The sequence below is a fragment of the Colias philodice genome, chromosome 21, assembly GCF_061535455.1.
Source record: "Colias philodice isolate Cphi_HAF_F1 chromosome 21, ilColPhil1 Martin Lab GWU primary, whole genome shotgun sequence".
NCBI lineage: Eukaryota > Metazoa > Arthropoda > Insecta > Lepidoptera > Pieridae > Colias > Colias philodice.
Window position 1 is genome coordinate 1,289,118 of NC_143106.1, and position 14,086 is coordinate 1,303,203.

A 14,086-nucleotide genomic window follows, 5' to 3' on the forward strand; every position below is an offset into this window, starting at 1 on the left:
GCCGCGGTAAAGCTATTGCATTTGCATAGCATGCCTTCAAGCCGCAACTCCGCCTGTCGGAGTGGGGAGCGTGAGGTTTTTTCGTTACGCAATTTCTAGATTCGGTCCCCGCGCTCAAGGCCTGTGATAGAAGCTATGCAATACCTAGCTTAAAAAATGCTTTTTGATTACAAAAATAGAACAATCTATTATTTTTAATAATATATTTGTGGATAATAATATTATATAAGTAATCACCATCAAACTGATGAAAGGTATCTATGAGCATAAAAAATAATATAAAAAATCTTAAGATCCTATAACTGGGATTCCGCGACTGTTTTTAGTACAAGAGTTTAAATTTAATATGGCTTGACTTTAAATAGTATAATATAATCTTCTTGGATTGCCAAGCTGAATTTGATGTATTATATCCACAATAATTTGCACAACGCAAAATTAGTGTAGAGTGCACTCAATAAATTTACTTGTATATAATACAATTTTATTTCATGGAAATATGTGTATTTAAAAATACCTCGAGTTAATTAGGAATGATCAAAAAAATTACCAAACTTTACTATAAAAGCACTCGAATTGACGTTTCACGCATATACACCCATACACAGTTCTATTCTAGACATCTTATATACATATTTATGTAAATCAATTACATTGTGTTTCAAAATAGATGTCCAAAATAAATAAAATGTTGTGTGGTTTTATGAAACCACGGTAAAAGTGAAACTGTTCGAACGGTTCCGAACACTGCTTTGTGTAGCGCATGTCGCGTGACGGTCGGCTGCCGAGTAGGTATACCTACTCGGCAGCCGCGATACACGCGACATGCGCTACACAGACCAAAAAGTTTGAGACGATGTAATAAAAGTTTCACTTTAATATATATTAGATATATTTTTTGTTCACATGTATTTTATTAGTTTTAAATTTATCTAGTACACGAGTCGTGTCATAGTATTGCCATGTTACAAAACAAATCTGACACCTTTTATATCAAAACTTTAGGGATTTTTTTAAATCGAAACTTGCAATACCATCAATATTATTAAATTTAAGAGCACTTATACAATTCCTAATAGCATTCCCGATTTAAGCTTTTTAATGCCCTTTATCCTCGACCAATATTCGACACTACAACTACCATACCACTACTTTTTCACGACTACACTAAAGTCCATATTTGGAAACATGCTTTTCTAAGAATTATTATATTTCTATATGCATATTAGGTATCTATTTGATAGCTACTTTATTATAGGCGCATATTATTAAAAGCCGAGATTTTTTAACATAAAGCCCTACATTTTGTAGGATAAAGAAATGACAGTTTGTAGCACAGATTATATTTCTACAAGTCATATTGCGTTTTATTATTTACTAGTTCATAGACTCCTTTGGGCTATAAAGCGAAGTTGGAAAATTAGGAACCTTATTAAGTGACGTTCGGTGAAAATATAGTTGAATAATTTTATAGTGAAATGTTATTATTTATTATATTATACAAATAATTTGGAAAATCCAAAAGTGCATGTTAAAAATAATATCTAATATGTTATATGTGAACTCCTTACTGTACTGGCTGGTTTGGTGATATAGGTATATATATATGTTTCAAATAATAAAACATGTCAGTTCTGTTCTGCACTTCATTCTGTTGTTTTATTATAGGTTATGGGCCCAGAGAATCAGTAAAAAAGCAGTTTTTTTTTTAACAAGAATTTCGTCATGGTACGAGTGTTAAAAAGCTTTTTTCAACACGTTTTTTCATTGTGTTGTTGGATATTCGTGAAATAAAATTTTTATTTGGAATTACGATGGCGGCCAACTACTTGATAAATGTACCTAAATTACGTGGACGGGAAAATTACAGCGAGTGGTGCTTCGCGGCAGAGAATTTCCTAATCCTTGAAGGCATGAAACATTGTGTAAAGCCAGAAGGAGCGAGCGTAGGAGCTGCAGATGACGAAAAAACCCGGGCAAAGCTGATTATGACAATCGATCCGTCTTTGTTTGTACATGTAAAAAGTGTAAGAACATCAAAAGAACTCTGGGAAAAATTACAACAGTTATTCGATGACAACGGTTTTTCAAGAAGGATAAATCTGTTACGGAATCTAATTTCGATAAGACTGGAAAACTGCAGTTCAATGACGTCCTATGTGACTCAAATAATTGACACGGCTCAAAAATTATGTGGCACAGGTTTTGAAATAAATGACCAGTGGACAGGCTCATTGTTATTAGCAGGATTACCAGAGCGGTTTTCACCGATGATCATGGCAATAGAGCATTCAGGCATTAACATAACGGCTGATTCTATAAAGTCGAAATTGTTAGACATGGAGTCAACCATAGAGGAACATGATGAAGTTGGCGGAGCATTCGCAGCTCGTTCGAAGTACATGAAAAATAAAATGGCGTCAAGAAAAAATGTCAATGTTGGTAACATTGTCGATCCGTCAAAATCAAACGTCAAGGTGAAGACAGTGACATGTCTTACGTAGTAATTGTATACTCTTTGGTGCACTGTTGCCAGATCTCCCGATTTTCCGGGAGTTCTCCCGATTTTAGTAAAATCCTCCCGACATCCCGGATGCTCAATCAAACCTCCCGATTTTTATTTACTGTTCCACAGCTTGAAGTCCAGTTACTAAAAACACTGCGATGCACTGCGTCTACTGCGTGAAACGAATCACCAAACCACCGAACGAATCATAAAAGTAATAAGTTTGTACAGTATGTAGTGTAAAGTATGCCTTCATGGAATGGAATAAAGTTGAATATTAAACAGCAAGACTTTGGGACACCAGACTAACCGGGTTTTCTAATTATTATACGACCAAATTAGGAGACATAGTTCAGTCTAGTAATTTTAAGGATAAGTAAGGTATTTAAATGAACAGTATTAGATTGCTTCGTTGTTACCAGAGATAAACATGTTGTTACTTGTGAGCACTTTGTGAAGTGAGAAAAGTTTTGTTTGTTTCTAAGTATCATCATTTTAAAGTGTTAATTATATAAGTTTTAAAGCTGTAATTGTCAGAACTTAGAATGTCTAGTTCTGAGAATGATCAAGAGGTGCAAAATACACCCCCAAAGAAAAAGAAGTACAGTGTCAGCTATAAACCGGATTGGGAAAAAGATGATCTGTTTGAGGGATGGTTATCAAAAAGTAATAAAGGTAAGGGTCAAAGGGGACTTAAATAATAATAAAAGCCTTACTTAGTTACTCAATGATAAAAACTTATTGAATACAAAAAACCCATTTCATTCGTTATTCAGGAAACCTCCTGGATTTGTATGCATACACATGTAAATAGTTCGTGCGTGTAGTGCAGTAATCAATTTGTAATTTTGACATTTTGTTTTGTAGTTCCACAACACCACACAAAAGTACTGACGTGTTGAACTAATTTGAACTCTAAATTCACAGTTCAAATGATTATTTTTGGACTATGCAGACTACATTTTTTTTCTGCGTTCTATTCTGCAAAGTTATTGACTTTGATCCAAGAAAGTCATTGAGGCTTTATGGTCTATGATATTTTTGTTTTTTTTAGTACTGTTTGCACAGTTGGTTTTTAAGACTCATCATCTATAAGGCGGCCTATAAAAGTTGCCAGTTTAAAAAAGTATTCTTAAAGTACGGCAGTATTTTCGTCTTGAGAAATTAACGCATTTTTGTTGCAATATTTAGGCTACATTAAAAAATATTCTTTTCAGGTCCAGATTTTGCTTATTGTAAAGTGTGCTCTTGCGATATAAATATAACGAGAGGGGGTAAAAATGATATTAAAAGACACAAAGAGACAAAAAAACATGAAAGCAATAAGCTGAAAATTCGAGGTCAACAGAGTCTAGACCAGATGTTTACAAAAAAATCTACATCGTTAGAAAAACTAGTCAAACAGTCAGAAATTAGAATCGCCGCATTCATAGTTGAACATAATATTCCGATCAATGTCATGGAACATTTCCCAGATTTAATAAGAGCAGTATGCCCAGATTCTGAAGTCGCAAAAAGGATTACCTGTGGACGTACTAAAACAACAAAAATTATTTCGGAGGTGTTGGGAAGAAGTGACGTTGACACCATGGTTGAAGCCATGCAGACAAATAAATTTTCGTTAACAGCTGATGAAAGTACTGATAAAAGTACAAAAAAGCATTTAGCAGTAATTGTGAGGATCGCTCGAAATAATCTGAAGGTAAATATTATGTTTATAATGTAAAGTTTTCATTTTAAATATGTTACCTTTTATACTTTTTAAACCCTATTCTTTTTCAGGTGGAAGATTTTTTCTTTGAAATATTTGAAATTCTTGAAGGTAACGCCGAAAAATTGCATGAAATAATTACAAAAAAAATGACCGATTTGAGGATTCCATATAAAAAAAATATGATAGGGCTGGCCGCAGATGGTGCCAACGTAATGATGGGAAAAAACAATTCTCTTGCTACGAAGTTCAAACAAGACATACCACACCTTTTCGTTATGAAATGTGTATGCCATTCTGTACATCTTGTAGCGTCTAACGCTTGCTTAAAATTGCCTCGAGAACCCGAAGATCTAGCACGGGATGTGTATAACTATTTGAATGGTAGCCCAAAACGTACCGGCTTATTGAAACAATTCCAAGATTTTTTGGAACTAAAACCACACAAATTACTGCAACCTTCTCAAACAAGATGGCTCTCTTTAGAGGCAGTAGTAAAGAGGCTACTAGAACAATACGAAGCCTTAAAGTTGTACTTTAGGGACGCTATTTTCAGTGACCGTATTAAAGCTGCAGAAAACATATTGAGAATGCTAGAAAACCCAGTGAACAAGCTGTATCTGCAATTTATGGCGTATGCCTTAGGAATATTCAACGAACTAAACAGAACCATGCAATCAGAAAATACGAATGTACACATAATTTACAACAGGGTCATGACCGTAATCTACACAATTTTGGGATGTTATGTGAAAGATGAATACATTTCAAGAAATGATCACAAAAACATCGACTATAAAAATCCCAGAAAGTACATGGATATAAAAGATTGGTATTTAGGCGCTGAAGTAGGGGCGACATTATCTTCACCAACATTAACAATCAGTCCCGAAGAAATAAAACAATTCAAGTTCCGCTGTTTGGAGTTTTACATTGAGGCAATTAAACAACTATTACAGCGATTTCCGTTTGAAGATGATATGGAAATTTTGAAAAAAATGGAGTTTATGGATCCAAAAATAGTTTGTAGTGGCAAAATACTATCCATCGCCGACATATTGGGAAGGTTCCCAAATATAGCACCTTCAAATATTATCCAACAGATTGACACCGAATGGCGGCTTCTTCGGAATACGAAGTTAAACACGGAAGATGAAAATTTAGAAGTAGGAGCTTTCTGGAAAAAGATAGCCCAGATGCATTTGGGTGATGGCAGCAAAATGTTTCCAAATTTAACTTCGACAGTTTTGAGTTTTATGTGCTTGCCACACTCAAGTGCATCTGTGGAAAGGCTGTTTTCCCAAATAAATTTAACCAAGACAAAGTTACGTAATAAGCTGTCTACCCCGGTTATATCGGGAGTCCTTCATACAAAAAATTTATTAAAAAATAATTGTAATTGCTTTAATTTTGAAATTAATGACAAAATTTTACAAAAACATAATAAAGATATATATTAAAAAATCTCCCGATAATTTTTGTAATTTTACCCTAAGACTCCCGGATTTTTATAGGTATGCCTCCCGGAAAATAAAATTTGGATCTAGCAACACTGCTTTGGTGACATGTTACCGATGTAAACAAAAAGAACACTATCGAAATCAATGTACAAATAACGAAAACGCGTCGAACTCCAAAGAAAAACCCCGAATGCAGTCTAATGCTTTTAGTGCTGTTTTCCTAAGCGGGAATTTCAATAAAAATGCATGGTATATTGACTCTGGAGCCAGTGTACACCTTACGGCAAATGAAAGTTGGGTTATGAATGCGTCTTATGATCAGAAACAGGAAATTATCGTTGCAAACAGTGAAAAGTTGTCAGTTTTATGTTCTGGCGATGTGAAGATTACAATTACAACTGGGGGTTCAGCATATTTATGTTATTGTACACTTATCAATATAACATTGTTAGATATAGTGGGGGTGTTAAAAATAATATCTAATATGTTATATGTGAACTCCTTACTGTACTGGCTGGTTTGGTGATATAGGTATATATATATGTTTCAAATAATAAAACATGTCAGTTCTGTTCTGCACTTCATTCTGTTGTTTTATTATAGTGCACGCCTCATAATTTTTTTTTTAATAATTATTTATTAATTATTATTTTTGTTTATTTAATAACAATTAAACCACATCGAATCAGACCCTGCAAAATGAAAGGGTTCTATTCCTGAGCATACTCAAGCGTAAGAGAAAAAAAAGACTCGATTAGTAAAGTATTTCGGTCGCTATCGTGTTAACAAGAAAATCCTTCGCACATACAGACACACGGACGTCCAAGACAGAACTTTTTTAAACTGTTTTTTAACTAGACACTAAAAATAGTCTTTTTTCTTAATATGTGTGTGTATGTATTATCTTACAAGTGCAATGTATGATACATAAAGACATTTTAAGTTTGAAAAATCAGATGTTTTGCGCGAAGTGACAGTAGTACCCACCTCAACGCTTCGCTTATGAGGCGTGCAATAATCAAATATAACAACGACGCAATATGCCAAAGTTTTATTGGAAAATTTTATTATATGTACAAAAAATATAACATACAAAATATCATATTTCTCTAAGATATTATGGTAAGTAATCACTTGAAATGGAATGTTTTATATTTAATACATTATTTATACGATAGGGAATCCATATTATAGTTAAAAGTAATTGAATAACACCTGTATAGTCCTTTGCAATGCCATTTACAGTCAAACTAAATTAAACTATAACCATCTTGGCACATCCTTTAAAAAATATAGTAAAGCAATGATTTGTTATTTTTATTTCTTCTTCTTTTTTGCAAATGGCAACTCCCTATTTTTATTTGAATAGATTTTAGGCTCATTTGACACTTTAATTAATGTTGCCACCATCAAATAAATATTTCTGATAACTGTTCTAATGATAATTTACATCCAATATCAGTAACTAATATCACAAAATGAATATTTTTTAGCATGACTATAAATTCGAACCAGATACTTTAAATAACAAAAACCTACATTGTGCGTTTAAGAAAGATAGTTTCCAAAACTAAATTAACGGCCTATTAAACCAGTTTAAAAACAGAGAGTAGAATAAATTCAATTCCTCTGTCAGGATCACCGGTGGTTGAAAGGTCAGGCGTCACTCTGGTTTGCCAAAAAGACACAGGTTCGAATCCCACCACATCTATATTTTTCTACTCTTTAAAAATCAGACCTAATTTTTTCCATTTATCAAAAAGAAAGTCATTTAATAAAACCTTCGAATGCTATAAAACTAAATATTATTCCTTTTTAAAAACCTTTTTTTCATACCCATCGCCGATACGTGGCATCCATGAACAGTGTAACCCCATGGTCTATCGGAAATATAATGAATGGGATAGATGCCAATCCCACCGCCACCGCGATAATACTGCGTGGTGTTGGTGGGATCCGTTGCGCTTTGTTTTTTAGCGTTTTCTGTGTGAAGGCACTTATTCTGAAATAAATAGATTGTGGATTTAATACAGCGCCATCTAGTTTCATACTATGTGAACTACGTATCTGCATACTTTCTGTTAAGTATAAAAACAGAATATATGGTTGATTGTGTTCTGTAATATAGGTATAAACTTAGAAGATTCAGACATGCGACTAACACATTTTGTTTACTAATCATACACTCATGTCTATTTTATTGAACATTACCTATACAACGGTATGCTTAACTACATTACATAATTAATATTTTAAGAATGTTTTTATAAACCATATTAAGTAGATATGTGAAATAAATTAAATAATGAATCAGTGCGCACACCTTGCGCGGTCGATGGTAGTACCGAAACTATATCATCGAGCTACTGACTCATATAAACCATAGCATGGCCCGTAACCACATGCAATTCATATCAATTCATTATTGACATTAATTTGTACACCATAGAGTACATTGTAATAGGAAGTTTAGCCACATAACAACTACTCTGTTTTAATTCTCTCACAGGACAAAATCGAAAGGAATATATGTAGTTGTGAACAACATTTTAATTTTAAACCCTGTGTACACAAAAAATTCATAGAAAACAGTTTACTAGGTTAATGTATACATGAATACCTGTTAATTGTAATCCCTGGAATAATAACAGATGCTAAAGTCTGCCAGATGAGAGCATCTCCAGCTTCTACTAGTACTTGCTTAGGTCGGCCATCTTTCTGTAATTAAAATTTAGCACACTTGAAAATTTTAAACTACTACAGCAAAACATTTATTCAAAAAAAAGTGTTCAAACAGAAATTATTACTTTAATGAAGAGTTTCTTTGTTTTGTTTTGTTTGTATAATCTCGGGAACTACTGGTCCGTTTTGAAAAATTATTTTGGTGTTAGATAGCCCATTTATCGAAGAAGGCTATATAGGCTATATATCATCTCGCTAAGACCGATAGAGGGGAGCACTGCGGGTGAAACCGCGGAGTTCAGTTAGTCATAAATACATCTTAACTTTATCAACACAAAAAACAATACATACCTTAAACATCCTCCAACTTTTGTCCGCAGTATCGGCGAGCGCGTACGCAAATGCGACCGCATAGCTCGCGCGCACCACCCTGACTGGAATCACGGGACGGAACGACTCGCCCACCTCGTTGGCGTAACCTGGGGACATGGATCTGTTCAGCGACCAGTATATTATTAAGGATGAGGGGTAAGTGATAATGCTTTAAGATTTATGTGATAGATTGGCAAACTGCCTCAGTTTCATCATAATCGTTAGCCCAATGTGTGCCCACTGCTGGGACGCAGGCTTCCTTTGAGATTACAGACCAAAATCCACCATGCTGACCAAGTGCGGGTTAGATGTCACATGTAGTCGAAATTTTTTATTATGTTTTGTTTCAGTTTCAAACAATATTTTGTCCGCGCTCGGTCTGGTCTTGTTACCCCACCCGTATCTAATATATTATGTCTATTATAACAACTTCTAAAAAATCCAAAGCTTCTTACATAATTTACATAAGTTATGAAAAAGTTATATAATCTTACCTAAATAACGAACCCATGTATCACGGAAAAGGTCAACCTCGTTTTGTGGCATTTTAATCTAGTTTTGTTAATTCTTTTATTTCCTATCTCATTTTAAAACATCTTTAAATTTAATAAAAAAGAAAATACAAAACACAAAACACCGCACATGAACTTCGCACCGCTGATGAAATAATTCCGTAATAAGTCGTATATTTAAATGACCACTATAAAATTCTACGTAAATATTATTAATTTTTAATGCAAGCATATATTTTTTTATTTTATTTTAACCAAAACAAACTCCAAGTTATTTTGCTTTTCGAATTGACTTATGTTGACACAGGACACTTGACAATTTGAATTTTGACATTTTGCTTGTGAAACTGGGATGCCATATGCAATTATTATTTTCCTTTATGCAAATTATCAATTATCAGTTTATCATTGGATTGATTCATTCAAAAATTATAAGATTTTAGGTGACATCATCAAAATATTAGCTTTAAGTTATTGATTACTTTAAATTAAATACGTTTACATTAATATACGTTGCGTTATAATAAAAATTTTAGCAAATGGGGAAAAATTTGTCATACAGCGGGCAACTCAAGATCAGCTGTTTAATTGACCTTCATGTCTATAATGACAGTCATAACATGGCAAAAGTCATACCCACAGTGATCAGTCTTCGCGTAAATTATGTCGCGAATAGTAATCTTGAACTAGTGATGTTTATTTTTACTGACCTTTCTTAAAATAGCACGTGTATTGTAAAACGTATTAAAACACAGCGGCCTAGAAAAATAAACAAAATAAAGTTTATTACCTTGTAAATTCAGTGTCGGTTTGAGATAAAGAGTAAGTTGTGTGGATAATGTCTATATCTTTTTTAATGAAAAGGCTCTAATTAACCCGTCTGTCGGTACCTACAAAGCTTAATAAGCTTTAAATTACAACAATACGAAAATGAAATAATAATAGGTAGGTCGGAACTAATATGATATAGTGATGGGGTAGTAAACTTGTCGATATTTCCAAGAAATTATGATTCATTTAGTAAAATTACATGTATTCATTATACAATTGATTTATTATGTACACTAAACAATATACTGATAAATCGTACGATAAATAACTAGTACTTAGGCATAAAATTGTTTTTTGTGCGATGAAATGCAGACTAGTTATATTTTCTTGGCCTTCAGCCAATTAAAGAAATATAGCGAAAGAAATAGGTGAAAATTTTAATAAAATGAAAAGGTCATATACCTATCTACCTACATATTATGTAGGTATGTTTCACTGCAGGCGTGTATATATGTAAGTGATTCTAAGAAGTAATCCTTTGGATTTTCCTCTGACCAATGCAAAAATGTATTTTTGTTATGAATAGGTACATCTCTCACGGACGAAAATCACTTTGATTAGTATCTTACCTGTTCATAATAAAAATAGAGGTGATTATTATATGAATAAAGATCCGCTTTATTATTCTTTAATAACATAAATTGAAACTCGTTTCCTGACTAGAATTATTTACCTACTGACTAGAAGTATTCACCTGTAAGCCATCTTTATAAATATAATGGTACATTAAATATAAATAAAAATAGGTAGCATGATAACATTTATATTTCATATGAAATATTTTATTGTAATGATATCCATAAGTAGTTAATTAGCATTTTCATGATATGTTCTAAAGTGGTAACACGGCTACGTGACGTTTAATAAAGTAGATGTATCATTTTATCACGTATTCGCAAATTAGTCGCGTCAACTAAAAAGTCAGGTCTAACATTTAAATAGAATACGATTTATTTGTTCGCAGTAAAAAAGAAATACATAAAAATACACGTGAAAAATAACAGTTTATCACGAAAATACGTATGGACTCAGCATAATATGGTGAAAACAATGACCAAAAGGTCAGTGCTTTCACTGCTGTTTTTCAGCCATAGCCTGTTGTAGCCACAGATGTCATACGAGTACAACTAAAATCCGTGTGGGTACCTGAAATCGTTATTTCTCAGTAGAACCATAAATGACAAAATATGTCGTTACCTACTGCATTCAAAACTTAAACGTGCAGCAAATTGTAGGGAAGCCAAGAATTATAATTTATTATAACGGACGTATACGCATAAACCGCTCATAATGTATAACAAAATAATATACCTCAATCAGATATAATAACATATTGTACAAAGGTTTCAACAATCCCTTTGATCTGTGACAATGGCATCAAAAAACGAATGTAGAACATCCGCCGTTTTTTGGAAGGTGGTTAAAATATGCAGTATTTTAAAATAATACGTTTCTAAAATATCACTGATTTATATTTTTATTGCTTGTTATCAGTTAATATATTTTATCTATTATTTTATGACAAATTTTATAACATTATATCGTTCCATACTTCCAAAGCGTACCGAATTATTGTCTCCACGAAATCGATTCAATTCAATTTTATTATTTTGATAATGATTAAACAGAAAACTGGGTCATCGCTAAATTATTCGCAATGCAATGAGTGAACACAGACGAAACAATACCTACTAAATAAATACTTTTTCTTTCTTTTACTTTCTACTTGAATATTTGCAATATTAATAAAATATTTGAATGAATAATGCAAGTTACTTATCTTCAATTTTAACAAAGTCTTTGTTAAAATTGAAGATAAGTAACTTGCAATTTAACTCAATATTTCAGACGGTTGTTTCTATCTTATTTGAATCACTTAGTTTTTTTACACAGACTCATTTAAATGTATTAATTACACGATAAATTACTCGTGATATGCAGTTCAGGCCGATGTGAATGTAACAATTTTCCGAGTAGGCACTGATTAAATCAAGGACCATTCAAAATAGGCATGACCAAATTTTTAGATTAAGTTTTTCCTTTTAGGAGTGCAATGATCATTAGAATACCTTCGAAACCGCACCCGAGAAAAACATCCTATTCACAAAATTTGCGTTTATTTTTCTTTATTAATAGATAACTTGTTTGCTGTATGTAGGTATTATGAAATGTCAAAGAAACGCAATGAAATCATGCATAGCTCTCGTGTTGACCGTTTATGTCAATCACTATATTTATCTCACAAATCAAGATGTCTTGGATATTAAGATTATAACTTGTAGAAATTGATTGAAATAACTCAAAATTTATCGTTTGTATCAATCTTACGCTGTTTGACCAATGTACTATAGTAACCGTTTGTAATACAACTCACATATGTACCGTTCTCGTAAATATTATATCTCAATATCTGTATTAAAGTATAATTTTTCATTCAACGCTGATAATAATTATTTATTAAAAAAATAGAATATATGTAGTTTATTAATTACTGTAGGAATTTGAATCTTTTTTGACGTAAAAACTTCATCTGCTAAAGGCGACTAAAATGGGTCTTTATCTAAGCATTCATGTAGATTTCAACAAATTATTATCTAACTTTCGTCACTAGATCCAGCTCATGTCAAGTGTATCAAAATCTACGCTTACGCAACTAGATGGTCAAGGTGACCGCCATCAGTACACTTAATAATTGTTAGTTAATATTGACAAGTTTATACCCATCCACATCATAATTTATTTGTTATACAAACGTTTTACTGTTTGCATATTATATAATGTGTGTTATTAAAATCTACTCAGAGTAAATTATAAACAAAGTAGCACCATTTAAAGAAGTAATGATTTTTAGATTGCGCGGAAGTTAATCATAAAACATTTTTATTTCTGTACAGGAAAATTGTGTTAATTTCTTCACTTGTTTATTTTCCTCTTACAGTAAAAGGTTAAAGGACACTATCCGGCAAAGCCCTGATATTAAAGTACTGATTTCAAAACAATTAAGTACTCGTAATATAGAGAACAAGAGGGTCTTATCAGAATCCTTGCATTGTCTCTTTCATGGTCGACAATATTGAAAAGCCTTTGTTACGTCATTACAGACGATAAGTGCCACTTGACGACACTGTAAGGACTAACATCAGTTATCGATAGATTGTCGATAAGAGTTCACGATTGTGTACAACACTAGTTACACGCGTCATGTAGATTATTTTCGCGCGCTTTTTAATAATTGTTTATTTTAATTTTTATTCGAAGAATAATAGTAATATATTTTCAATTCTTATCAATTCAAATAGATAGCCCAGTGATAATATAAGCCTTATTACTCTAAAACTGTGAAAAAAATTGGAAAACTTTTCAGTCATAAACTTCAATTATAAATAATACAGATTAATAGGTACATACACTGAAACATTAAAATAAAAAGAGACGTCACAAATTAGGGTCCTCAATCGTTTTAAAAAAAATACAAAATTCACAAACCAATTGAAATTAAGAAAGAACAGTTCTTATAAATTAAAATTTAGAATCACGTTTTTTAATCCCGCAATCAACTCATTATCTCAATCCAGATTTTAACAGTGTAACAACAAATCGTTTTAACTCAGTGATCAGTTTATCTCAGATAAATGAGTTCAGTTTGAGTGTGAAGCCGTGAACGATTACATGTGGATATGGAGGATTCGGAAAAGGAAAAGCTTAATCCTAATGGATGGTGAGTATATTGACGTTTTTTTTGAAGTGAAACTTCTACGCGTTGACTGTAAAATTTCAAGGTCGCGTCATGGAGTAAGGCGGCGATTGTGGTATCTTTGAATCTTGCTAGAGAAGTTTTATTTCTTACACGAGTGCTCGGCACACACGCTCTTAGGGTTCCGTATTTATTTAACACGGCTAGTGTTGCCTCATTTCAATTAATTAAAGAAAAGAGAGGATTGTTCAAATAACATTCCTCTCATAGCTATATTGTGTTCCTTTTAATTATTATTTTGTTATAAACATCATAGGT

The 14,086-nt window shown here is 32.5% G+C and overlaps 3 protein-coding genes and 1 long non-coding RNA gene across 9 annotated transcripts in view; 2 read left to right on the top strand and 2 right to left on the bottom strand.

Moving 5' to 3' along the window:
* The window catches only part of LOC149478646 (uncharacterized), a 329,584-nt gene that overhangs the window by 128,351 nt on the left and 187,147 nt on the right, over positions 1–14,086 (bottom strand). The gene's annotated exons all lie outside the window — the stretch shown is intronic.
* LOC149478650 (zinc finger BED domain-containing protein 5-like) lies at positions 2,529–5,737 on the top strand. The gene is made up of 3 exons (XM_089708408.1): positions 2,529–3,181; positions 3,724–4,208; positions 4,289–5,737. Exons 1-3 carry the CDS (start codon positions 3,052–3,054, stop codon positions 5,675–5,677), a joined length of 2,004 nt encoding a protein of 667 aa, XP_089564534.1. The 5' UTR covers positions 2,529–3,051; the 3' UTR covers positions 5,678–5,737.
* LOC149478651 (mitochondrial fission process protein 1) lies at positions 6,702–9,532 on the bottom strand. The gene is made up of 4 exons (XM_089708693.1): positions 9,226–9,532; positions 8,711–8,838; positions 8,298–8,395; positions 6,702–7,679 (listed from the first exon to the last, which is right to left on the bottom strand). Exons 1-4 carry the CDS (start codon positions 9,275–9,277, stop codon positions 7,508–7,510), a joined length of 450 nt encoding a protein of 149 aa, XP_089564819.1. The 5' UTR covers positions 9,278–9,532; the 3' UTR covers positions 6,702–7,507.
* Positions 8,756–14,086, top strand: part of Prestin (solute carrier family 26 member prestin) — a 31,053-nt gene continuing 25,722 nt past the window's right edge. The window contains exons 1-2 of one of the 6 annotated variants that reach the window (XM_089708653.1): positions 9,871–10,069; positions 13,650–13,792. In XM_089708653.1, the coding sequence (XP_089564779.1) occupies positions 13,752–13,792 (41 nt within the window). In that variant the 5' untranslated portion in view covers positions 9,871–10,069; positions 13,650–13,751. Of the gene's footprint in view, positions 8,888–9,870; positions 10,070–13,594; positions 13,793–14,086 lie in introns of those variants that run through there. The other 5 variants (XM_089708649.1, XM_089708652.1, XM_089708654.1 and 2 more) reach the window with 5 other exon arrangements.